This window comes from Scyliorhinus torazame, chromosome 9 (genome assembly GCF_047496885.1).
Source record: "Scyliorhinus torazame isolate Kashiwa2021f chromosome 9, sScyTor2.1, whole genome shotgun sequence".
Taxonomy (NCBI): Eukaryota; Metazoa; Chordata; class Chondrichthyes; order Carcharhiniformes; family Scyliorhinidae; genus Scyliorhinus; species Scyliorhinus torazame.
Genome location: NC_092715.1, coordinates 259,520,469 through 259,544,087, shown reverse-complemented (window position 1 = coordinate 259,544,087; position 23,619 = coordinate 259,520,469). Strand labels below are relative to the sequence as shown.

The 23,619-nt window shown below is 49.5% G+C and overlaps 1 protein-coding gene across 1 annotated transcript in view; it reads left to right on the top strand.

Annotated features, from left to right (window-relative positions):
* The window catches only part of ugcg (UDP-glucose ceramide glucosyltransferase), a 72,326-nt gene that overhangs the window by 30,352 nt on the left and 18,355 nt on the right, over positions 1 to 23,619 (top strand). The window contains exons 3-5 of the mRNA XM_072517316.1: positions 13,272 to 13,374; positions 14,455 to 14,556; positions 14,998 to 15,110. Coding sequence (XP_072373417.1) covers positions 13,272 to 13,374; positions 14,455 to 14,556; positions 14,998 to 15,110 — 318 coding nt within the window. The remainder of the gene's footprint in view (positions 1 to 13,271; positions 13,375 to 14,454; positions 14,557 to 14,997; positions 15,111 to 23,619) is intronic.

Genomic DNA, 23,619 nt, shown 5'->3' with positions numbered 1-23,619 from the left:
TTGAATTTACCTTTTAATGGGTAAAACCTGTGACATCTGTCCAATCTTTATCGTTAGAAGTAATTTTATCTGTTTACGTTTTGCTACCACTTGCCATCTTGCGTGTATCTACAAGATCCCCTCACTGATGGCTTTCTTGAAACTCCCAAGTTTCTCCATTCTTGTTTCCGTCTGCAAGATCCTCCTAATTTATCTTTTATTCTAGAAACCTTGTGGCTTTTAATTTGCATTTACTTGAATCCTTCTTTTATTCTGGTTGATCAGAAGTGAACACAGTATTTAAACTGTAATCTCTCACAGTATTATAAAGTCTTATCATAGCTTGCACTGACTATGCTTCTATTTTGACTATGGTTCAACATTCTGTGGACTTTGTTTGCTGGTGTCTAATGACTGGGCATTGTGAGAATTGAGTATGTCATTGATTTCAATTAGGAACAGTAGTGAACACCCCTCTCAGTAACATCTGCCCTCATCCCCTCTAATTCATAACCTTTCCTTTCTCGTCTTCTATCGATTTCTTATCCACAGTTTTACCGTGTAGCCTCACAGCTTCCAGCTGCAATTTGCCCAATTTGCTGTTGATTGGTTAACAAGTCACAAATTTGAAATTTGATCCACTTAATTCTGATTTATATCCTTCCGGTGAGGGTTGTGCCGAGCAGACACTGGGAAGTTGGCTCTCTGGGAACTCAGAAAAATGGCCAACCCACTTTCACAAGACAGCTGCAACTGGGGGGGGGGGGGGGGTCAATGATGAGGGGGCGAAGATTTAAGGTAAGGGGCAGGAGATTTAGCGGAGATGTGAGGAAAAACCTTTTTACCCAGAGGGTGATGGAAGTTTGAAATTGGCTGCCTGAAAGGGTGGTGAAGGCAAAGACCCTCATAACATGCATGAACTTGCGATCCCAGATTGCAATGGGATGAGAATGGTTAGGTTGTTTTTGACCAGTGCAGTCACGATGGGCCGAAGGGCCTCTCCTGTGTTCTATGACTGGCGGCACAGGAGGCAACAATTTGGGACGTGGAAAAAGTGGCAACCGACCACAGTGACTCGAAGATGAAGCAGTTCCTCGACGGACTGGACATGCTGGTTGCGGGAGAAGATAGGAGGTGGGGGCAGGAAGCACCACTAGAACTGGGGGAAGTCATGGAGAGCATCAACTCCATGCTGGCAGGGGCAGCACGGTGGCGCAGTGGGTAGCACTGCTGCCTCACGGCGCTGAGGTCCCAGGTTCGATCCCGGCCCTGGGTCACTGTCCATGTGGAGTTTGCACATTCTCCCCGTGTTTGCGTGGGTTTAACCCTCACAACCCAAAAGATGTGCAGGGTAGGTGGATTGGCTACGCTAAATTTCCCCTTAATGGGAAAAAATGAATTGGGTACTCTAAATTTATAAAACAAACTCCATGCTGACAGGAAAGGCACTGGGGCCAAATGGATTCCTGGCGGACTTGTATAAAACATTTGCGCCAGCATTGGCCCCATACTTGCAGGAGATGTTCACAGACTCACTAGTAAGGGGCACCCTGCCAACAACGAGCCTTAATATTGCAGATATCCAAAAAGGACAAAGACCTGACAGAGTGCGGGTCCTACAGGCCCATCTCACTGCTTAGCGTAGACTTAAAAGATCCTGGTGAAGGCCTTAGCGTGCCGGTTGAAGTGCTTTGTGCTCGAGGTAGTCGCAGAGGACCCGAGGGGCTTTGTCAAGGGCAGGCAGCTAACATCGAACATCAAGTGCTTGCTGTACGTGATAATGACCCCATCCGGGGAGAGAACATCAGAAATGATCATCTCCCCGGATGCCGAAAAGGGCTTCGACAGAGTCGGATGGAAATACCTCAAAGTTACTGGGATGGTTTGAGTTTGAACCAGGGTTCACCACCTGGATGAAACTACCGTGCAGTGCTCCCATGACGAAAGTTGAGACCAAAACCACCAACTCTAGATACTTCCGGTGCACAGAGGCACGATGAAGGGATGTGCACTGTCCCTGCTGCTGTTCCCCCTGGCAATCGAGCCATTGGTGTTCGCCCTCCAAGTGGGCGTGGAGGAGTGGAGAGGTATCCAAAAGGGGAACAGAGAGCATAGAGTTTCAATCAACATGGATGACATGCTCCTCGATCTCTCGAACCCCCGAACCAACATGGAAACGATAATGAAACTCCAAAAGGAGTTTGGAGCCTTCTCGAGCTACAGACTTAACTTGAGCAAAAGCAGGATCTTCCCTGTGAGCATTCAAGTGGGGAAGAACAGAGCTGGGGGGACTGCCGTTTCTGCAAGCCCAATTCAGATTCCAAATAGCCTATGACTGGCCATGGACCACAAATGGAAGCTGATGATTCTGGTGGAGGAAGTCAAAAAGGACCTGCAGGGGTGGTTCCCATTCCCCACTCTCCCTAACCGGGAGAGTACGGATGATCAAAATGAACATGCTGCCCAGGACCTTCTTCCTGTTCAGATCCCTCCTGATCTACATCCCCAAGGCCTTTTTGAACACAGTCAACAAACTAATCATGGGGACTTCCGGGTGCGGCGATGCAGAGCTAGGTCGTATATTCGGCAGCTCCCGCTTGGAACGGACTTTTGGGCTCTTTTACAGGGCCCCCACGGCATTTGTTTGACATTTCCCGGTGTGGGAAGAAGGCTGCAGCATTCCCCTGACAGTGTCCCCCAGGAGTGTTGTGTCTTTTGGCTACCAGACCCGGCAGAAACAGTAAAAGATTCGGCTTGAGCTGCAGCAGTAGACGAGGGCCTCTTCCAGCATGCAGGCGGGGGAAGGGCAAGCTTAAAGCTGCAATCTGGCTTGACTCTATCAAAGGTGAATTCTAGCAGCAGAGGGAACAATTGTGAAAAGATCTACCAGGGCCATTGAAGAAGCAGGGACGAGCCTTCTGGTGGTGGCCATGGAGGAGTAGGTCGCGCATTCGGCAGCTCCCGTCTGGAGCCGACTCTCAGACCTTTTTCAGGAGTTTCCATAGACTTTTTGGGGCAGACTGGTGAAACAAACACTGCCAACTTCTATGAAACGGACCAGAAGTGTAACGGCCAAAGGAGCGGCACTGGAGCAACGGGAGAAGCGAGGGAAAGAAAACAAAATGGTGGCGGCCAGGGACAAAGGGGAGCTGCAGGAGTTCATCAAGTGCTGCTTCGAGGAGATGCGCAAAGAGATGTTGGCACCTATGATTTTGGCAATTGAATGACTCTGGATCACGCAGAAGGCCCACGAAGCTAAGATCCAGGAGGTACAGCAAAGAGTCAGTCAGAACAAGGACGAGCTCGTGGGCCTGGCGGTGAGAGTGGAGCAGAACGAGGCGCTACACAAGAGGTGGGCGGGCAGACTCGAAGACCTGGAGAACAGGTCGAGGAGAAAGAATCTGTGAATCCTGGGGCTCCCTGAGGGAGTGGAGGGGGCTGATGCCAGGGCATACGCGAGCACGATGCTCGAGGCGATGATGGGCACGAAGGCCCCTTCGAGGCTGCTGGAGTTGGACGGGGCACATCGGGTGCTGGCGAAGAAGCCCCAGGCAAATGAGCCGCCAAGGGTGATGGTGGTGAGGTTCCACTGGTTCACGGACAGAGAGTGGGTCCTGAGATGGGCCAAGAAGGAACGGAGCAGTAAGTGGGACAATGCAGAGATCCGAATATACCCGGACTGGAGCACAGAGGTTGCAAAGCGGAGAGCGGGTTTCAACCGGGCCAAAGCGGCGTTGTACCGGAAAGAAGTGAAATTCGGAATGCTGCAGCCAGCGCGACTGTGGGTCACATACAAGGGCCAACACTATTACTTCGAAACGCCTGAAGAGGCATGGACCTTTGTACAAGCCGAAAAGTTGGACTTTGAGGGTTTGTGAGGGTGGGGGGGATGTTTTGGGGTTTGATGTGTGATGGTTGTTGTATATAGGGGGTCAATCACGCGCAGGAAATGTTACATGGGCTGGGGGAGAGAGACAAGGCTGCGACGGGAGCTGCGCCAGAGGGGGCGGAGCGGGCTTTGGAAAGCGCGGGGTTGTTTCCCGCGCGCGGGAAGAAAGGCGGGAAGGGGAACGAAGGAATGCATATGGATTGGGAGACTCCCACGCGGACTGACCACGGCGGGGGAAGCCGGGGTCAGCAGGCGTCAGCTGACTTACGAGAGTGACATGGGGGGGGAGGAAAAAAGCTAGACAGGGGTCTAGCGGGAGGGGGGGGGGGTGGGTTGCTGCTGCACTGGCCGAAAGGGAATGGGACACCGAAGAGGTGGTCGGGACGGGGTTCCCCCCCTATGGGGGACTGGAGGGTGAGGGAGGCGTGGACACAGGACTGGCCTAGAAAAGGAGATGGCTAGTCGGCGGCGGGGGGGGGGGGGGGGGGTGTGCGTGTGTGCGTGTGTGCGTGTGTGCGTGTGTGCGTGTGTGCGTGTGTGCGTGTGTGCGTGTGTGCGTGTGTGCGTGCGTGCGTGCGTGCGTGCGTGCGTGCGTGCGTGCGTGCGTCCGTTGTGAGGGGCCTGACTGATGGGCCGGTGAGGGCTCGAGTGTTCGTGCACTTAAAGGGATGGACGTGGCCATGCTCCAAGAGACACATCTGAAGGTGGCGGACCAGGTCAGGTTAAGAAAGGGATGGGTAGGACAGGTATTCCACTCTGGACTGGACGCGAAGAATAGAGGAGTGGCAATATTGGTGGGAAAGCGGGTGTCATTTGAGGCCAAGACTATTGCAGCGGACAATGGAGGGCGATATGTAATGGTGAGTGGTAGGCTGCAAGGGACGTGGATGGTGTTGGTAAACGTATACGCCCCGAACTGGGATGATGCAGGATTCATGAAGTGCATGTTGGGGCGCATTCCGGACCTGGAGATAGGAGGCCTGATAATGGGAGGGGACTTCAATACAGTGTTGGATCCAGCACTGGATCGCTCCAAATCAAGGACTGGAAAGAGGCTGGCGGCGGCCAAGGTACTTAGGGGGGTTTATGGATCAGATGGGGGGAGTGGACCCATGGCGGTTTGCAAGGCCGCAGGCCAGGGAATTTTCTTCTCCCATGTACACAAAGCCTACTCCCGGATAGATTTCTTTGTTCTGGGTAGGGCGCTCATCCCGAGGGTGGAGGTGATGGAGTATTCGGCTATAGCCGTTTCGGACTATGCCCCGCACTGGGTGGAACTAGAGCTGGGAGAGGAGAGGGACCAACGCCCGTTGTGGTGGCTGGGTGTGGGACTGCTGGCGGACGAGGTGGTGTGTGGGAAGGTGAGGGGGTGTATCGAAAGGTACTTGGAGGCCAAAGACAACGGGGAGGTGCGGGTGGGGGTGGTATGGGAGGCGTTGAAGGCGGTGATCAGGGGAGAGCTAATTTCCATTAGGGCTCATAAGGAGAAGATAGAGGGTATGGAAAGGGAGAGGTTAGTGGGGGAGATTTTGAGAGTGGACAGGAGATACGCAGAGGCCCCGGAGGAAAGATTACTTGGGGAAAGACGACTGCTCCAGACGGATTTGACCTGTTGACCACAGGGAAGGCGGAGGCACAGTGGAGGAAAGCACAGGGGGCGACCTACTAGTATGGGGAAAAGGCTAGTCGGATGCTGGCACACCAGCTCCGTAAGAGGATGGCAGCGAGGGAAATAGGGGGAGTCAAAGATGGAAGGGGAGCCACGGTTCGGAGTGCATGAAAATAAACAAGGTATTCAAGGCCTTTTATGAAGAGCTGTACAGATCCCAGCCCCGAGCGGAGGAAGAGGGTATAAGACGATTCCTAGATCAGCTGAGATTCCCGAGGGTGGAGGAGCAAGGGGTGGCTGGTTTGGGGGCACCAGTTGGGTTGGAGGAGCTGAGCAAGGGTTTGGGGAGCATGCAGGCAGGGAAGGCCCCGGGACCGGACAGATTCCCGGTGGAGTTCTACAGGAAGTACGCAGACCTGTTGGCCCTGCTACTGGTGAGGACCTTTAATGAGGCAAGAGAGGAGGGGGCCCTGCCCCCGACAATGTCGGAAGCGACAATTTCTTTGATCCTAAAGCGGGACAAGGACCCACTGCAATGTGGATCGTACAGGCCGATCTCGCTCCTCAATGTGGATGCAAAGTTGCTGGCAAAAGTGCTGGCCACGAGGATCGAGGACTGTGTCCCGGGGGTAATCCATGAGGACCAGACGGGATTTTTAAAGGGCAGGCAACTAAACACCAATGTGCGGTAGCTCTTAAACGTGATAATGATGCCATCGGAGGAGGGAGAGGTGGAGATAGTGGCAGCTATGGACGCGGAGAAGGCCTTTGACCGAGTAGAGTGGGAGTACCTCTGGGAGGTGCTGCGTAGGTTTGGGTTCTGGGTAGGGTTTATCAATTGGGTTAAGCTCCTTTACAGAGCTCCGATGGCGAGTGTAGTAATGAACCGGCGGAGGTCGGAGTACTTTCGACTGTACCGAGGGACGAGGCAGGGGTGCCCCCTGTCCCCCCCCTGTTGTTCGCATTGGCGATCGAACCATTGGCCATGTCATTGAGGGAGTCTAATAAATGGAGGGGGGTGGTCCGAGGGGGAGGAGAGCATTGGGTGTCGCTATATGCGGATGACCTGTTGCTGTACGTGGCGGATCCAATGGAGGGGATGGTGGAGGTCATGCAGACTCTAAGGGAGTTTTCGGGCTATAAGCTCATTGTAGGGAAGAGTGAGCTCTTTGTATTACAGGCGGGGGACCAAGAAAGAGGGATAGGGGACCTACCGCTGAGGAGGGCGGAGGGGAGCTTTCGGTATCTGGGGATCCAGATAGCCAGGAGTTGGGGGACCCTACATAAACTGAATCTGACGAGGTTGGTGGAGCAAATGGAGGAGGATTTCAAAAGATGGGACATGTTACCGCTCTCGCTGGCGGGTAGAGTGCAGTCGGTCAAAATGGTGGTCCTTCCGAGGTTTCTGTTTGTGTTTCAGTGCCTCCCCATCGTGATCACTAAGGCCTTTTTTAAGAGAGTAGGCAGGAGTATTATGGGGTTTGTGTGGGCAAATAAGACCCCGAGAGTAAGGAGAGGGTTCCTGGAACGCAGTAGGGACCGAGGAGGGCTGGCGCTGCCAAACCTGGGGAGCTACTACTGGGCAGCAAATGTGGCGATGATCCGCAAGTGGGTTATGGAGGGAGAGGGGGCGGCATGGAAGAGGATGGAGATGGCGTCCTGTAAAGGAACGAGCCTGGGGGCGTTGGTGACTGCACCGCTGCCGCTCTCGCCGACAAAGTACACCACGAGCCCGGTGGTGGCGGCAACGCTAAGTATCTGGGGCCAGTGGAGACGGCACTGGGGTGCAGTGGGAGCATCGGTGTGGTCCCCGATCAGGGGTAACCACCGGTTTGTCCCGGGGAAGATGGACGGGGGGGGGTTCCAGAGCTGGCATCGGGGGGGGGGATTGGAAGAATGGGGGAACCTGTTCATCGACGGGACGTTTGCGAGCCTAGGGGCACTGGAGGAGAAGTTCATAGAATTTACAGTGCAGAAGGAGGCCATTCGGCCCATCGAGTCTGCATCGGCTCCTGGAAAGAGCACCATACCCAAGGTCAACACCTCCACCCTATCCCCATAACCCAGTAACCCCACCCAACACTAAGGCCAATTTTGAACACTAAGGGCAATTTATCATGGCCAATCCACCTAACCCGCACATCTTTGGACTGTGGGAGGAAACCGGAGCACCCGGAGGAAACCCACGCACACACGGGGAGGATGTGCAGACTCCGCACAGTTCGAGTTACCCCCGGGAAATGCCTTTAGATATATGCAGGTGAGGGCTTTTGTGAGGCGACAGGTGAGGGAATTCCCGTTGCTCCCGGCACAAGAAGTTCAAGATAGGGTGATCTCGGGTGTATGGTTCGGGGAGGGCAAGGTATCGGAAATACACCAGGAATTGAAAGAAGAGGGGGAAGCGCTGGTAGAAGAGTTGAAGGGTAAATGGGAGGAGGAGCTGGGGGAGGAGATCGAGGAAGGTCTGTGGGCTGATGCCCTAGGTAGGGTTAATTCCTCCTCCTCGTGTGCCAGGCTCAGCCTGATACAATTTAAGGTGGTCCACAGAGCGCACTTGACGGGGGCGAGGTTGAGTAGGTTCTTTGGGGTAGAGGACAGATGTGGAAGGTGCTCATGCAGCCCGGCGAACCATGTCCATATGTTTTGGTCATGCCCGGCACTGGAGGGGTTCTGGAGAGGAGTGGCGGGAGCAATATCTCAGGTGGTGAAAGTCCGGGTCAAGCCAAGCTGGGGGCTAGCAATATTTGGAGTAGTGGACGAACCGGGAGTGCAGGAGGCGAAAGAGGCCGGCATTCTGGCCTTTGCGTCCCTAGTAGCGCGGCGAAGGATCTTGCTAATGTGGAAGGAGGCGAAGCCCCCCAGCCTGGAGGCCTGGATAAATGATATGGCTGGGTTCATAAAGTTGGAGAGGATTAAGTTTGCCTTGAGGGGGTCTGCGCAGGGGTTCTACAGGCGGTGGCAACCGTTCCTAGACTATCTCGCGGAGCGTTAGAGGAAGGTCGGTCAGCAGCAGCAGCAGCAACCTTGGGGGGGGGGGGGACGTCTGGGGAGGGGGGAGGGAAAAGGGGGGACTGCCTGGGAGGGTGGATGAGCAAGAGATAACATGAAGGGTTGGGGAAACTGGCACGTACGGGTGAGGGCCAGTGTACAAAGCTGTGTAAATATATCATTTTGGCATGTATATATCTTGCTCTGCGCGATTTCTCGTTTTTGTTTTGTTACAGGGGGGGGGGGGGGGTTATTGATTATAAGGGAGAAAAATTGTGTTAAAAAACTTTAATAAATGTATATATTTTTTAAAACAAACTAATCATGATGTTTGTGTAGGGGTAGAAGAGCCCGGGAATTCAAAAAAGACGAATTAAAAAGAAAATCCTACACAGGAGAATAAAGTAGGAGGCCTGACCCTACCAAACCTACAGTTCTACCACCGGGTGGCCACTGCAGAAAGAGTACGGGGATGGGTTAAGGAACCGGGAGCAGAGTGGGTGAAGATGGAAGAGAGTTCCTGCACAGTGATACTCCACCGAGCCCGACAACCGCTCCTGTCTGTCTCGATCGCTCGCTCTCTTTTTTTTTTTCTCTCCCCCTCTCTCTCATTTCCCCCCTCCCCACAGTAGTTAGCACTGCTGCCTCACGACGCCGAGGCCGCAGGTTCGATTCTGGGTCACTGTCATTGTGGAGTTTGCACATTCTCCCCCGTCTGCGTGGGTTTCACCCCCACAACTCAAAGATGTGCAGTGTACTTGGATTGGCCACGCTAAATTGCCCCTTAATTGGAGAAAAAATGAATTGGGTACTCTAAATTTATTTTTAAAAATCTACCTCCGCAAAGAAACAATAACTTACCCCCAGATACCAGGACACCGGATAGTAGAAGAACTGGTCGCAGGCAACATGGGGAAGAGGAACAAGACCAGGAAAAAATGGGAGGAGGAACTAGGCATAGAGATAGGGAGAGGACTCTGGATCGAACCACTGCACAGGGCGAACGTCAGCTCCGCGTGCCCAGGGCGAACGTCAGCTCCGCGTGCCCAGGGCGAACGTCAGCTCCGCGTGCCCAGGGCGAACGTCAGCTCCGCGTGCCCAGGGCGAACGTCAGCTCCGCGTGCCCAGGGCGAACGTCAGCTCTGCATGCCCAGGGCGAACTTCACCTCCGTGTGCCAGAGCAAACTTCACCTCCGCGTGCACAGTGCGAACTTCACCTCCGCGTGCACAGTGCGAACTTCACCTCCGCGTGCACAGTGCGAACTTCACCTCCGCGTGCACAGAGCGAACTTCACCTCCGCGTGCACAGAGCGAACTTCACCTCCGCGTGCACAGAGCGAACTTCACCTCCGCGTGCACAGAGCGAACTTCACCTCCGCGTGCCCAGGGCGAGCGTCGCCTCCGCGTGCCCAGGGCGAGCGTCGCCTCCGCGTGCCCAGGGCGAACGTCGCCTCCGCGGGCCCAGGGCGAACGTCGCCTCCGCGGGCCCAGGGCGAACGTCGCCTCCGCGGGCCCAGGGCGAACGTCGCCTCCGCGGGCCCAGGGCGAACGTCGCCTCCGCGGGCCCAGGGCGAACGTCGCCTCCGCGGGCCCAGGGCGAACGTCGCCTCCGCGGGCCCAGGGCGAACGTCGCCTCCGCGGGCCCAGGGCGAGCGTCGCCTCCGCGGGCCCAGGGCGAGCGTCGCCTCCGCGGGCCCAGGGCGAGCGTCGCCTCCGCGGGCCCAGGGCGAGCGTCGCCTCCGCGGGCCCAGGGCGAGCGTCGCCTCCGCGGGCCCAGGGCGAGCGTCGCCTCCGCGGGCCCAGGGCGAGCGTCGCCTCCGCGGGCCCAGGGCGAGCGTCGCCTCCGCGGGCCCAGGGCGAGCGTCGCCTCCGCGGGCCCAGGGCGAGCGTCGCCTCCGCGGGCCCAGGGCGAGCGTCGCCTCCGCGGGCCCAGGGCGAGCGTCGCCTCCGCGGGCCCAGGGCGAGCGTCGCCTCCGCGGGCCCAGGGCGAGCGTCGCCTCCGCGGGCCCAGGGCGAGCGTCGCCTCCGCGGGCCCAGGGCGAGCGTCGCCTCCGCGGGCCCAGGGCGAGCGTCGCCTCCGCGGGCCCAGGGCGAGCGTCGCCTCCGCGGGCCCAGGGCGCAGTTCACCTCCGCGTGCCCAGGGCGCAGTTCACCTCCGCGTGCTCAGGGCGCACCTAACCAGAACGCGGGGGAGGAGGACCAATGCGAAGGCTGCCAGGGAGGCTTACCCCAGACCTGTCGGGTACTGGAAGACCTTTGAGGCCATGTCCATGGTTGTGGGAGTGAGGGTGAAGCCATGCCCAAAAGTGGCTGTCTTCGAGGTATCAGATCAGCCAGAATTCTTCATGGGTGGGTGGTTGACACCCTAGCCTTTGCCTCCCTAATCGCCCTTCAGAGAATCCTGCTCGGCTGGCGATCGGCAGCACCACTCCAGGCTGCAGACTGGTTGTCCGACCGGATGAAATTTCTAAGGCTGGAGAAAATAAAATTTGCCATCCATGGGTCAGAAGAAGGCTTCCACAGGGAGACACTGGCGATCAACGGGGTACAGTAGGAAAGGAAAAGGGGAGGGGGCGGATGCAGGCAAAGGCACGCAAAAGGAACATGAGGTACAAGCAGGAGGAACAAAGCCGCAAGGGACCAGTCAGAGGGCAGCTAAGACCCAAACAAACTATACATTAACGATTGTGAATCCATGTTATAGCCATTTTGGGGAATGTAAAATATATATGTCAACTAAAGGGGGGTCACGGCCACAGTTGCAGGGAAGATACTTGCTTGTGAATGTTAGTTTTTGGCACGGTTTTGTCAGTTTAAAAATATGAAACTCAATTCAAAATTATTTTTTTTTAAATTCGGATTAGACGAGAAATACTTTTTAAAAAGAGATTTATTTAAAAATGAATTCAATTTTATGAATTTTGGAGAGGAAGGGTTCAGAATTTCATTGTATTTTTATCTGAATTTGTGTTAGTGTTGTAGTTGAATTATCAGTTGAGCCAACTTGGGTAAAACAGCATTTAATTGAATATTTGAACCAGAGGATATTAAGTTCATTTCCTGAGTCTATTGATGTCGTATGTGTATCACAGTTGGTTGGCATCATCCCTGAGCCAGCTATAGGAAAATCAGCAGGATTCCTAGAAATTCTGCATGTGGATTTTGGGTAGAGAAAATCACGTTTTGGTGTCAAGTAGGCTGGCAAAACTCATTTTGTTTTGAGGAATGACCATTTGGAGTGAGGTAACTGACACTGATTGATTTCTTTGTTTTTATCTTCACCCTGAACTTTATGAAGTTACTGACCAGCTCATGTTCTATTTATCTGGTTGTGCCTTCAGCTGTTTTAAGGCCCAACTCTGGATATTACGTCTCTCAACTCCTTTGGGAAGACCATGAAATTTTAACTGCATCCATGCATGCGTGGCTTCAGGGCCACAACATAAAGAGGGGGTCAGCCATTTTGGACTGTGATCCGGAGAAATTTCTTCACACACATGGTTGTAGATCTTCAGAATTCTCTAGCCCCAGAGGGCTGTGGGCATTCAGTCATTAAACATATTTAACACAGATGTCGATAGATTTAGGGTGTTGGATGATGCAAGAAAGTGAAATTGAGAAGATCAGCCATTATTGTATTGAATGTGAAGGAGACTCGAAGGGCCAAACACCCACTGCTCTTATTACATTCTTCTCTATTTCTCACCTTTTTAAATATCCCCATACTAATTGTGTATTTGAAAAAGCTTTTTTTCCTAATGTCATCTCATTTTGATCCTGATGTACGGTGGATTCTTTTCTCCTTTTTAAAAAATAATATTGCTCCTGTTTCTCTTTGCATTATTGTCACCCAAGTTTGGGAACAATAGATGCTCCCAACAACTATTTTAAAACTTGAATGAAATGAATGGGCTCAGTAGATGAAAGGACCCTTGATAAGAATTGAATGCATAGGTGACTATATGGACTGCAAGTATAATGTGCTCCCATTTATTTGTATATTAAATATGTCAGGAATGGACTGTAATCGGGTCACGGTTTAAAAGGTTTGCTTAACTGTAGAAATGAAACTTGAGCAGTTTCTTTTTCATTTTAAAATTAATCTAAAGTATACCCTTTAAATGACTCCCATGTTGTATAAATCTTTATACTGAATCTGTTCCATTTTTGTTCTAACAGTGGGTTTTGAGGCACCCGCTCTCTGCATTTGTCTCATTAATGCTGGACAATCCTACTCAAAAAGGCATCACATGTTTGCAGTGCCGTTCTAATTTATCGAAATGGTCTAATTGATCACTAGGATATTCTGAGACCATTAGCTCTGTGGACTAAATAGCTCTTTGTGTGTTATAACAAAATCTCTGAAAGATTTCATGTAAGCTTTCAGGGCAAAACATTATGGCACTGAAGAAATCTGTGAAACTCTAAAAGTAACTTGTTTTGTTGAATGGTTCATTTTAAGTTCTTTTCTCCCTATTCTCTGGATCATCAAGCACCCATTCAGGGTCTGCCAAAGTTGAGCTGGCTTCTAAAAGTTCACAAGAGCGGCGTCTCCAGCTTTCCTTGTTTCCTCATCATTAAAGGAGAAAACATCTTTCTTTTGCCAAGCTTGAGATCCGAAGTTTACTGTATGAGGGATGTGGGAATAGTGGAAAATTAAAGAGACCGGAGAGAATCCTGTCCAGCACTTGAATTGACACGGTTAATCAGTGAATCTATAGTAAGGCAGCTTTCAGAGCTGCACTATACTTTTCCAGCACTCCACTGATGGTTGCGACCTCTTTCCTTCCCTTCACCTTTAACCAGTTTGAAATACTCCTTTGCATACAAGACAGTGATGATCCTGCAGTCGATGTCTGTAAAAAGCTGCTGGGAAAATACCCAAATGTGGATGCCAAATTACTTATTGGTAAGCAGATTTAATATATGCAATTTTCCTCGTATTGACAGAAATTGGTGTTTAGCTGCATCCAAGTGAATTTATAAATAATATTTGGCACTTCACCAAGCTAAAGCTTTTTCAAAATTATAAATTGGAAGTTATTTTTTGTGTGACTTTGTGTTTGTTTTTAAATAAAATAAATTTCCGTCCTCAACCAAAAATCATGTTAATTTGACGGGTTTAATTTTTCAGTGTTGATGCGCACCAATATAGAGGCTGTTGTTGCACATTAACTAACGCACTAATTCTGTTTTGTTGATATTGCTTGCTCGCATTTTGAAATCAATATGATTGAATTGGTTACAATAACCCTTTCTCCGTCAATTTGTTATAAATAAAACTGTTCTCCAATTGATGAATTATATTATTGTTCTCCTAGGACCTGGCTTAAATCAGAGAGATTGAATTATTAGACGCAGTTAAATTGACTATGTCAGTCCTTTAAGAGAGTGGTGGGATTGTGAAACTAGATACAATGTGGAGCAGTTAAGATGAATAGAATAGATGTATTTAAGGGGAAGCTGGATAAGCACATGATAGCAAAAGGAATAGAAAGATATATTGATGAAATGAAGCAAATAGTGAGAGGAGTGTGGGGCATAAAATGGATGTTCGATTGAATGACCTGTTTCTGTGCTGTGAATGCTGTTCTATATACTGCACCAGTTCAATTACAAAAATTGCACATATTTAAAAAGTGAAAGATGATGTGAGAGATGATGTATTGTATTTACTCTTAACCATGTATTTGTGGATGCATTTATTTGATAAGAGCTTAATCCAGGCTCTCAGGATTTATTTATTTTCCAAAGTAATCTTCAGATCACTTGTAATATAACTAAAATGAAATATGCAGCCGCATTCCACTTTGAAATGTTTTCAGATAGGGGAATATTTTTTTTCTGGATTTATTGGTTAGGCTAATCTGTATAGAGGAGACCAGGAGAAGAAGATGTGTTTTGGGTTAAATTGTTTTTTAAAATGTTTTTAACGGCCAAGTGTTAATTTGATTGTAAAATAGTTAAAATACATTCTTATCATCTTCAGGTGGCAAAAAGGTTGGCATTAATCCCAAGATAAACAATTTGATGCCAGGTTATGAAGTAGCCAAATATGAACTTGTATGGATCTGTGACAGTGGAATTAGAGGTCAGGAACATTTTTTTAATTGTTTAGAATATTGACCTGTTTTTTGCTATTTACCAATTTATGAATATGTATTTATGTACAATTATCTAATATTTCAAGTCTTACATATTTTTGAATCTTTGCTTACTTCAAGCTGAGAGAGCAAACACTGAAAATTGTGGTGGCACACATAAGCATGATTCCTGGTCAGACTGCCTGCATTTGCTAATCAATTTGTTGTCAAATTATTTTTTTTGGAGAGTTCCGGCCCAACTTTGTTGGATTGAAGATTTGAATATTTTGGGTCTATCAATCCTAATTTCTTAAAGACATAACTTTTATTTGGGGGGTGGTTGGGAGGGGGGGGGGAGATATCTGTAATAGCAGAATGGCCTTATTGCATGATAAATATAAAGCGTGATTAACTTTTAAACTTCTTCCACATTACTTCCTGATGCTCAGTGAAGTCGGACACTCTGACAGACATGGCCAACATGATGACTGAGAAAGTGGGCCTGGTACACGGATTGCCATATGTGGCTGACAGACAGGGATTTGCTGCTACTTTAGAACAGGTAAGAATGGAAATAGTTCAGTACTATTTTTGTATTTTTTTAAAAAAGTGAAGGCATAGACTATGTTTCATTATTATTTTGAATGTATTGGAGAAGATCCAGTCCTCTGATGGCTGTTTTAATATGTTAAGTAATCCAACTGCATAGATCCCAAAGATCATGTGGTAATAAAGCAAACGTGGTACATTTGTAATAGTGATATTGGGAAGTGTAATTTGAAACCACCTCTTTGGTATTAAAGTTTCATCGACTACCTCTTTGTTTACTTGGCACCCTGTATGCCTCTACCTTTCTTTGAACCCCTTCCCTTCTGCATCTGTTGTGGTGGGGAAGTGGGTGTTCGAGATGACGGTACCTGGGCAGCACTGTAGCACAAGTGGATAGCACTGTGGCTTCACAGCGCCAGGGTCCCAGGTTCGATTCCCCGCTAGGTCACTGCGGAGTCTGCACGTTCTCCCCGTGTCTGCGTGGGTTTCTTCCGGGTGCTCCGGTTTCCTCCCGCAGTCCAAAGACGTGCAAGGTAGGTGTAGGGAACTAGGATGGAAGCTCAGAACGAGAACAAACAGAGTTGTTATCTCTGGGTTGTTGCCCGTGCCACGTGATAATGAGATGAGGAATAGGGAGAGAGAGCAATTAAACACGTGGCTACAGGGATGGTGCAGGCGGGAGGGGTTCAGATTTCTGGATAACTGGTTCTCTTTCTGGGGAAGGTGGGACCTCTACAGACAGGATGGTCTACATCTGAACCTGAGGGGTGCAAATATCCTGGGGGGGAGATTTGTTAGTGCTCTTTTGGGGGGGGGGGGGGGTTTAAACTAAGACAGCAGGGGCATGGGAACCTGGATTGTAGTTTTAGGGTACGAGAGATTGAGAGTATAGAGGTCAGGAGCACAGATTTGACTTCGCAGGAGGGGGCCAGTGTTCAGGTAGGTGGTTTGAAGTGTGTCTACTTCAATGCCAGGAGTATACGAAACAAGGTAGGGGAACTGGCAGCATGGGTTGGTACCTGGCACAACACTTCGATGTTGTGGCCATTTCGGAGACATGGATAGAGCAGGGACAGGAATGGTTGTTGCAGGTTCCGGGGTTTAGGTGTTTTAGTAAGCTCCGAGAAGGAGGCAAAAGAGGGGGAGGTGTGGCGCTGCTAGTCAAAAACAGTATTACGGTGGCGGAGAGGATGCTAGATGGGGACTTTTCTTCCGAGGTAGTATGGGTTGAGGTTAGAAACAGGGTAGGAGAGGTCACCCTGTTGGGAGTTTTCTATAGGCCTCCAAATAGTTCTAGGGATGTAGAGGAAAGGATGGCGAAGATGATTCTGGATAAGAGCGAAAGTAACAGGGTAGTTATTATGGGAGACTTTAACTTTCCAAATATTGACTGGAAAAGATATAGTTCGAGTACATTAGATGGGTCGTGATGTGTGCAGGAGGGTTTCCTGACACAATATGTTGACAGGCCAACAAGAAGAGAGGCCACATTGGATTTGGTTTTGGGTAATGAACCAGGCCAGGTGTTAGATTTGGAGGTAGGTGAGCACTTTGGGGACAGTGACCACAATTCGGTGACGTTTACGTTAGTGATGGAAAGGGATAAGAATACCCCGCAGGGCAAGAGTTATAGCTGGGGGGAGGGGCAATTATGATGCCATTAGACATGACTTGGGGGGGATAGGTTGGAGAAGTAGGCTGCAAGTGTTGGGCACACTGGATATGTGGAGCTTGTTCAAGGAACAGCTACTGCGTGTTCTTGATAAGTACGTACCGGTCAGGCAGGGAGGAAGGCGTCGAGCGAGGGAACCGTGGTTTACCAAAGAAGTGGAATTTCTTGTTAAGAGGAAGAAGGAGGCCTATGTGAAGATGAAGTGTGAAGTTTCGGTTGGGGCGATGGATAGTTACAAGGTAGTGAGGAAGGATCTAAAGAGAGAGCTAAGACGCACAAGGAGGGGACATGAGAAGTATTTGGCAGGAAGGATCAAGGAAAACCCAAAAGCTTTCTATAGGTATGTCAGGAATAAAAGAATGACTAGGGTAAGAGTAGGGCCAGTCAAGGACAGGAATGGGAAGTTGTGTGTGGAGTCTGAAGAGATAGGCGAGATACTAAATGAATATTTTTCGTCAGTGAATATTCACTCAGGAAAAAGATAATGTTGTGGAGGAGAATTCTGAGACCCAGGCTATTAGAATAGATGGCATTGAGGTACGTAGGGAAGAGGTGTTGGCAATTCTGGACAGGCTGAAAATAGATAAGTCCCTGGGGCCTGATGGGATTTATCCTAGGATTCTCTGGGAAGCCAGGGAAGAGATTGCTGGGCCTTTGGCTTTGATTTTTATGTCATCATTGGCTACAGGAATAGTGGCAGAGGACTGGAGGATAGCAAATGTGGTCCCTTTGTTCAAGAAGGGGAGTAGAGACAACCCCGGCAACTATCGACCGGTGAGCCTCACGTCTGTAGTGGGTAAAGTCTTGGAGGGGATTATAAGAGACAAGATTTATAATCATCTAGATAGGAATAATATGATTAGGGATAGTCAGCATGGCTTTGTGAAGGGTAGGTCATGCCTCACAAACCTTATCGAGTTCTTTGAGAAGGTGACTGAACAGGTAGACGAGGGTAGAGAAGTTGATGTGGTGTATATGGATTTCAGTAAAGCGTTTGATAAGGTTCCCCACGGTAGGCTATTGCAGAAAATACGGAGGCTGGGGATTGAGGGTGATTTAGAGATGTGGATCAGAAATTGGCTAGCTGAAAGAAGACAGAGGGTGGTGATTGATGGGAAGTGTTCAGAATGGAGTTCAGTTACAAGTGGCGTACCACAAGGATCTGTTCTGGGGCCGTTGCTGTTTGTCATTTTTATCAATGACCTAGAGGAGGGCGCAGAAGCGTGGGTGAGTAAATTTGCAGACGACACTAAAGTCGGTGGTGTTGTCGACAGTGCGGAAGGATGTTGCAGGTTACAGAGGGACATAGATAAGCTGCAGAGCTGGGCTGAGAGGTGGCAAATGGAGTTTAATGTAGAGAAGTGTGAGGTGATTCACTTTGGAAGGAATAACAGGAATGCGGAACATTTGGCTAATGGTAAAGTTCTTGGAAGTGTGGATGAGCAGAGGGATCAAGGTGTCCATGTACATAGATCCCTGAAAGTTGCCACCTAGGTTGATAGGGTTGTGAAGAAGGCCTATGGAGTGTTGGCCTTTATTGGTAGAGGGATTGAGTTCCGGAGTCATGAGGTCATGTTGCAGCTGTACAAAACTCTGGTACGGCCGCATTTGGAGTATTGCGTACAGTTCTGGTCACTGCATTATAGGAAGGACGTGGAAGCTTTGGAGCGGGTGCAGAGGAGATTTACCAGGATGTTGCCTGGTATGGAAGGAAAATCTTATGAGGAAAGGCTGATGGACTTGAGGTTGTTTTCGTTAGAGAGAAGGAGGCTAAGAGGAGACTTAATAGAGGTATACAAAATGATCAGGGGGTTAGATAGGGTGGACAGTGAGAGCCTTCTCCCGAGGATGGAAATGGCTAGCACGAGAGGACATAGCCTTAAACTGAGGGGTAATAGAGGTCAGAGGTAGGTTCTTTACGCAAAGAGTGGTGAGGCCATGGAATGCCCTACCTGCAACAGTAGTGAACTCGCCAACATTGAGGGCATTTAAAAGTTTATTGGATAAGCATATGGATGATAATGGCATAGTGTAGGTTAGATGGCTTTTGTTTTTTGACTTCCCATGTCGGTGCAACATCGTGGGCCGAAGGGCCTGTACTGCGCTGTATCGTTCTATGTTCTATGTATGTTCTATGAACTGCCACGTTTGCAAAGTAATTTACAACTACATTTGGAAATTCCAACTGCAAGGGTTTTAAGGCCTTTCACCTGCCATGTTGCTTCTGTAGCTGTCAATTTGCCAAATCATTTCCTTACCGTCACCTTTGATGCCTTTGTCACTGGTAAAACCTATACTTTTACCAATTCCAATTGATACCTCTGGTATAGTGCCCCCCTTTCGCCTCAGGTTCTAGGCTGCAGACTTGGTTATATATAGTGTATGGCTGCTTCAGACATCTGTTTTGAAATCTGGTTGGACAGTGTTGAGTGCTGTTGAGCCCCGCTGTCCTCTGCCAAAACTGACGCACTACTTCAGAATCATTCTAGAGGGCAAAAGTAATCATTGCTTCCTTACTTCTGCTAATCACTGAACTCCTCTCTCTTGCCCACACCTTCAACAACAAGGAGCGTGTAAATTTCTTTGTTAATTCGTACATCATTCAACTGCTCCCTCCAACTGACCCTGGCCCCTCTGAACCCCCATTTTTCTCTGGTTTCTTTCCTATCTTCCTGAATACGCTCTTTAAGCTTATCTTGTGTACGGGTCCCACTTCCTGCTCCAGTGATCTCATTCCCACAAAATAACCGACTACCCAACTTCCCTTTCTGGCTGCTATGTTAATTAACAATGTAAATGTTATCACCCCTTGAATGTAGACCTGATATACTTGTAAGCTATCTCCTCATTTCCAATCTCCCTGTCCTCTCCCCTGAAGCTCTTGACTATTTTGTCAGCTCGCAATCCCATGGAAATTTGTGAAGAAAAGAATGTGGGATACTGAATCCAGTGGCCGTATCTTGCGGTTAATGTATTTCAGATGGTGAAACTATTGCATAATAAACCAAATATGTTGGCATCCTTCCATTTACACACAGCAAATGGGTCCCATTTCAGATGTCTCCATAGCTCAGGAGCACCTTGGCTTGATGGCTGATGAGGCCAATCCTTAAGATGTATTTTCTGTCACCAGTACTGTGTGTGAAGCTACCAAGTATCATGGGTTGTTGTTTCGGTGTTGGCATCTGTTGCCTAGCCACTGGTTATTGTGGTGGTGTATGCCAGTTCAGAGGTGTCGTCATTTTCCTCTGTCATCAGCTACTGGATCCCGGGTGTGATAATCAATGGCTAGAGCCTTGTGTCACATTTCCACCATTCCTGAAGCAGAGCTTTGAGTGTCCTACTGGTCACCTGGCTCTTGTGACCTCGCCATACAAATTTCCTTGGGTATGTGACCATCTAACATCCTAAAGATATGCTTGAGCCAGCAAAACAGTCTGTTTGATAAGTACTAACTAACTTTGGGGGCTGTGTCTTTGAGAGGACTGCTGCATTTGTGATTTTATCCTGCCAAGATATGCCCATAATGCACCACAGACGGCAAAGATTGAAATTGTTGATCTTTTCTTAATAAGTCGTCCATGCTTCACAACCAGGTGCTGAAAACATAGGACCAAGCTGATAGTTTATAAGACCTTGATATTCCGTGCACATTTCATGAGTTGGTCAAAGCTGGTAGCTGCTTTTCCTTTGCGTGCATCAAGGAACAGATTGTCTGTCTGTCACCGTGGACCAGAGGTAGCAGACTTTACTCACCACTTCCAGCAGGATGTTAATTAGTGTGATCAGCAACAGAGAGGCAGGATCTTGTCTCATGACCACAGTGGCCTTGAAGCTTCTAGTCAGGGAGAACAAGTTACAGGCATGGAAGGGATAATTCAAGAGTCATTGTAGCCAAGTTCTTTGTGCGGGACTAGCGCAGCACCATCAGTATACCAAAGCTCTTTGATCAGAATGCACTGTGTTTTTGTCTTTACTTTGTCTTGAATGATTGCCATCTGACTTAGTGTGCAAGTGGACTCCTTGCATATCTACAGGGAAGGCAAAAGTTTAAGAGTATTGAGAAGAAGGCACCAATCAGTAGGAGCTAGGAAATAGTCCTGCTGAGCTCCATTCTGAAAATGTCAGAAATAGAGCCATCAAAATGTATGGCATGTTGGCATGGAAGGAGTGGATGAGACTGGGGAACTTGGGTGGACAGGCAATTTTCCCCAAAATCTTACAAAGCCCTGCTCTGCTGATGGCGCTGATGCTTTAGTAAGATCTATGAAAGTAAGATAACGATTCATACTCTGTTCTTTTGTAGCTGGCTATGGAAAAGGTTGCGTCCACAGTAGATTTGCCAGCACAGAAGTCACACTGCACACAGTCTGCAAATCGATGGAGTCTTTTAATTATGACTCGAGCAAAGGCCTTCCCCATGACCCTAAGGAGTGAAATGCCCCTGCGGCGGCTGCAATCTCTTCTATTGTTTTTGTTTTTATTGCTCATAATTGCAGGGTTTCAGCATAAATGCAATACTGAGGAAGAACACTGATAAAATTTACAATGTTTTTAAAAACGTCTCTAGTCTCAAATTCTGAGTTTTGAGATGTTCTGCATTACCTAATATGGAATATTTTAACGAGACCCTAGATCCAAAAACCGAATAATTATTGAGGACCTTGCTATAAATGTCTTTCAAAACTGTGCCAGTTCTCTCGTTTATAAGCATGAAATTAGTAAAGTGCCATAGGTGCTAACTCTTTTTAAAAAGAAATTTTTAGTAGGGTATTTGCAAGTTTTTATAATAACAACAGCGACATACGCATGGTATAATAAACAACCCCCCCCCCCATCGCAATCTTCACTCACACACAGCAGAAGGAGGCCATTCGGCCCATCGAGACTGCACCGGCTCTTGGAAAGAGCACCCTACCCAAGGTCAACACCTCCACCCCATCCCCATAACCCAGTAACCCCATCCCCATAACCCAGTAACCCCACCCAACACTAAGGGCAATTTTGGACACTTAGGGCAATTTATCATGGCCAATCCACCTAACCCGCACATCTTTGGACTGTGGGAGGAAATCGGAGCACCCGGAGGAAACCCATGCACACACGGGGAGGATGTGCAGACTCTGCACAGACAGTGACCCAAGCCGGAATCGAACTTGGGACCCTGGAGCTGAGGAAATTGTGCTATCCACAATGCTACCGTGCTGCCCGGATGAGGATGATGTATTAACCCAGCTTAGGGTATCCGCCACAGACCCGCCTCTCTCTCTCCTCCTAGCTCGTCCTCCCTCTTGCCTTTAAGCTCCTCCACCGGAGTTTCCTCCGCATCCAAAAGTTCCTGGTAAATATCTGATACCTTCCCCTCTCCCACCCAGGTACTGGAGACTACTCTGTTCTGTATCCCCTGTGGCGGCAGCAGCGGGAAGGCCGGAACCTGCCTTCTCAAGAAGTCTCGCACCTGCAACTACCTAAACCCATTCCCTGCTGGCAATTCAAATTTATCATCCAAGGCTTTCAAGCTGGGGAAGCTCCCGTCTATAAATAGATCCCCCATCCTCCTAATTCCTGCCCTTTGCCATCTCCGGAACCCACCATCCAGCCTACTCGGTACAAACCGATGATTATTATAAATCGGTGGCCAAACCGATGCTCCCTCCACTCTCTTATATCTCCTCCACTGCCCCCAGATTCTCAGAGCCGCCACCACCACCGAACCTGTGGAGTATCGGGCCGGCGAGAACGGAAGAGGTGCTGATATCAGTGCTCCCAAACTTGTGTCTTTACATGACGCCGCCTCCATCCGCTCCCTCACCGACCCCTCCCCCACTACTCGCTTTGTAATCATGGCGATAGTAGCCGCCCAGCTATAATTGCAAAAGTTAGGCAGCGCCAACCCACCTCTACCCCTGACTGCGCTCCAGCAACACTTTCTTCACTCGCGGGGTTTTACCGGCCCATACAAAGCCCGCAATAACCTTATTCACCCCCTTGTGATGAAGATGGGGAGGCACTGAAAGACAAACCGAAATTGGCGGAGGACTGTCATTTTCACAGTCTGTACCCTCCCCACCAGTGATAGCAGGAGCATGTCCATCTCAAAGTCCTCTTTCATTTGTTCTACGAGCCGGGATAGGTTTAACTTGTGCAGTGCCTCCCATTCCCAGGCCACCTGGATTCCCAGGTATCAAAAGCTCCTTCCTACCATTCTAAACGGCAGCTCTCCCAGTCTCTTCTGCCCTCTTGCCTGGATCGCGAACATCTCGCTTTTCCCCATGTTCAATTTATACCCCGAAAAATTACCAAATTCCCCGAAGATCTGCATAACTTCCCCCATCCCCTCCAACGGGTCTGAAATATACAAGAGCAGGTCATCTGTGTAAACATAGACATAGAACATACAATGCAGAAGGAGGCCATTCGGCCCATCGAGTCTGCACCAACCCACTTAAGCCCTCACTTCCACCCTATCCCCGTAACCCAATAACCCCTCCTAATCTATTTGGTCACTCAGGGCAATTTCTCATGGCCAATCCACCTAACCTGCACAGCTTTGGACTGTGGCAGGAAACCGGAGCACCTGGAGGAAACCCACGCAGACACTGGGAGAACGTGCAGACTCTGCACAGACAGTGACCCAGCGGGGAATCGAACCTCGGACCCTGGCGCTGTGAAGCCACAGTGCTAGCCACTTGTGCTACCGTGCTGCCCTAAAGCGTAAAGAGTGACCCGGTGCTCCACCCTCCTCCCACCGAACCAGCCCTTTCCAGTTCCTAGAGGCTCTTTACGCCATGGCCAATGGCTCTATGACCAGAGCAACAGTAATGGGGAGAGGGACACCCTTGCCTCGTCG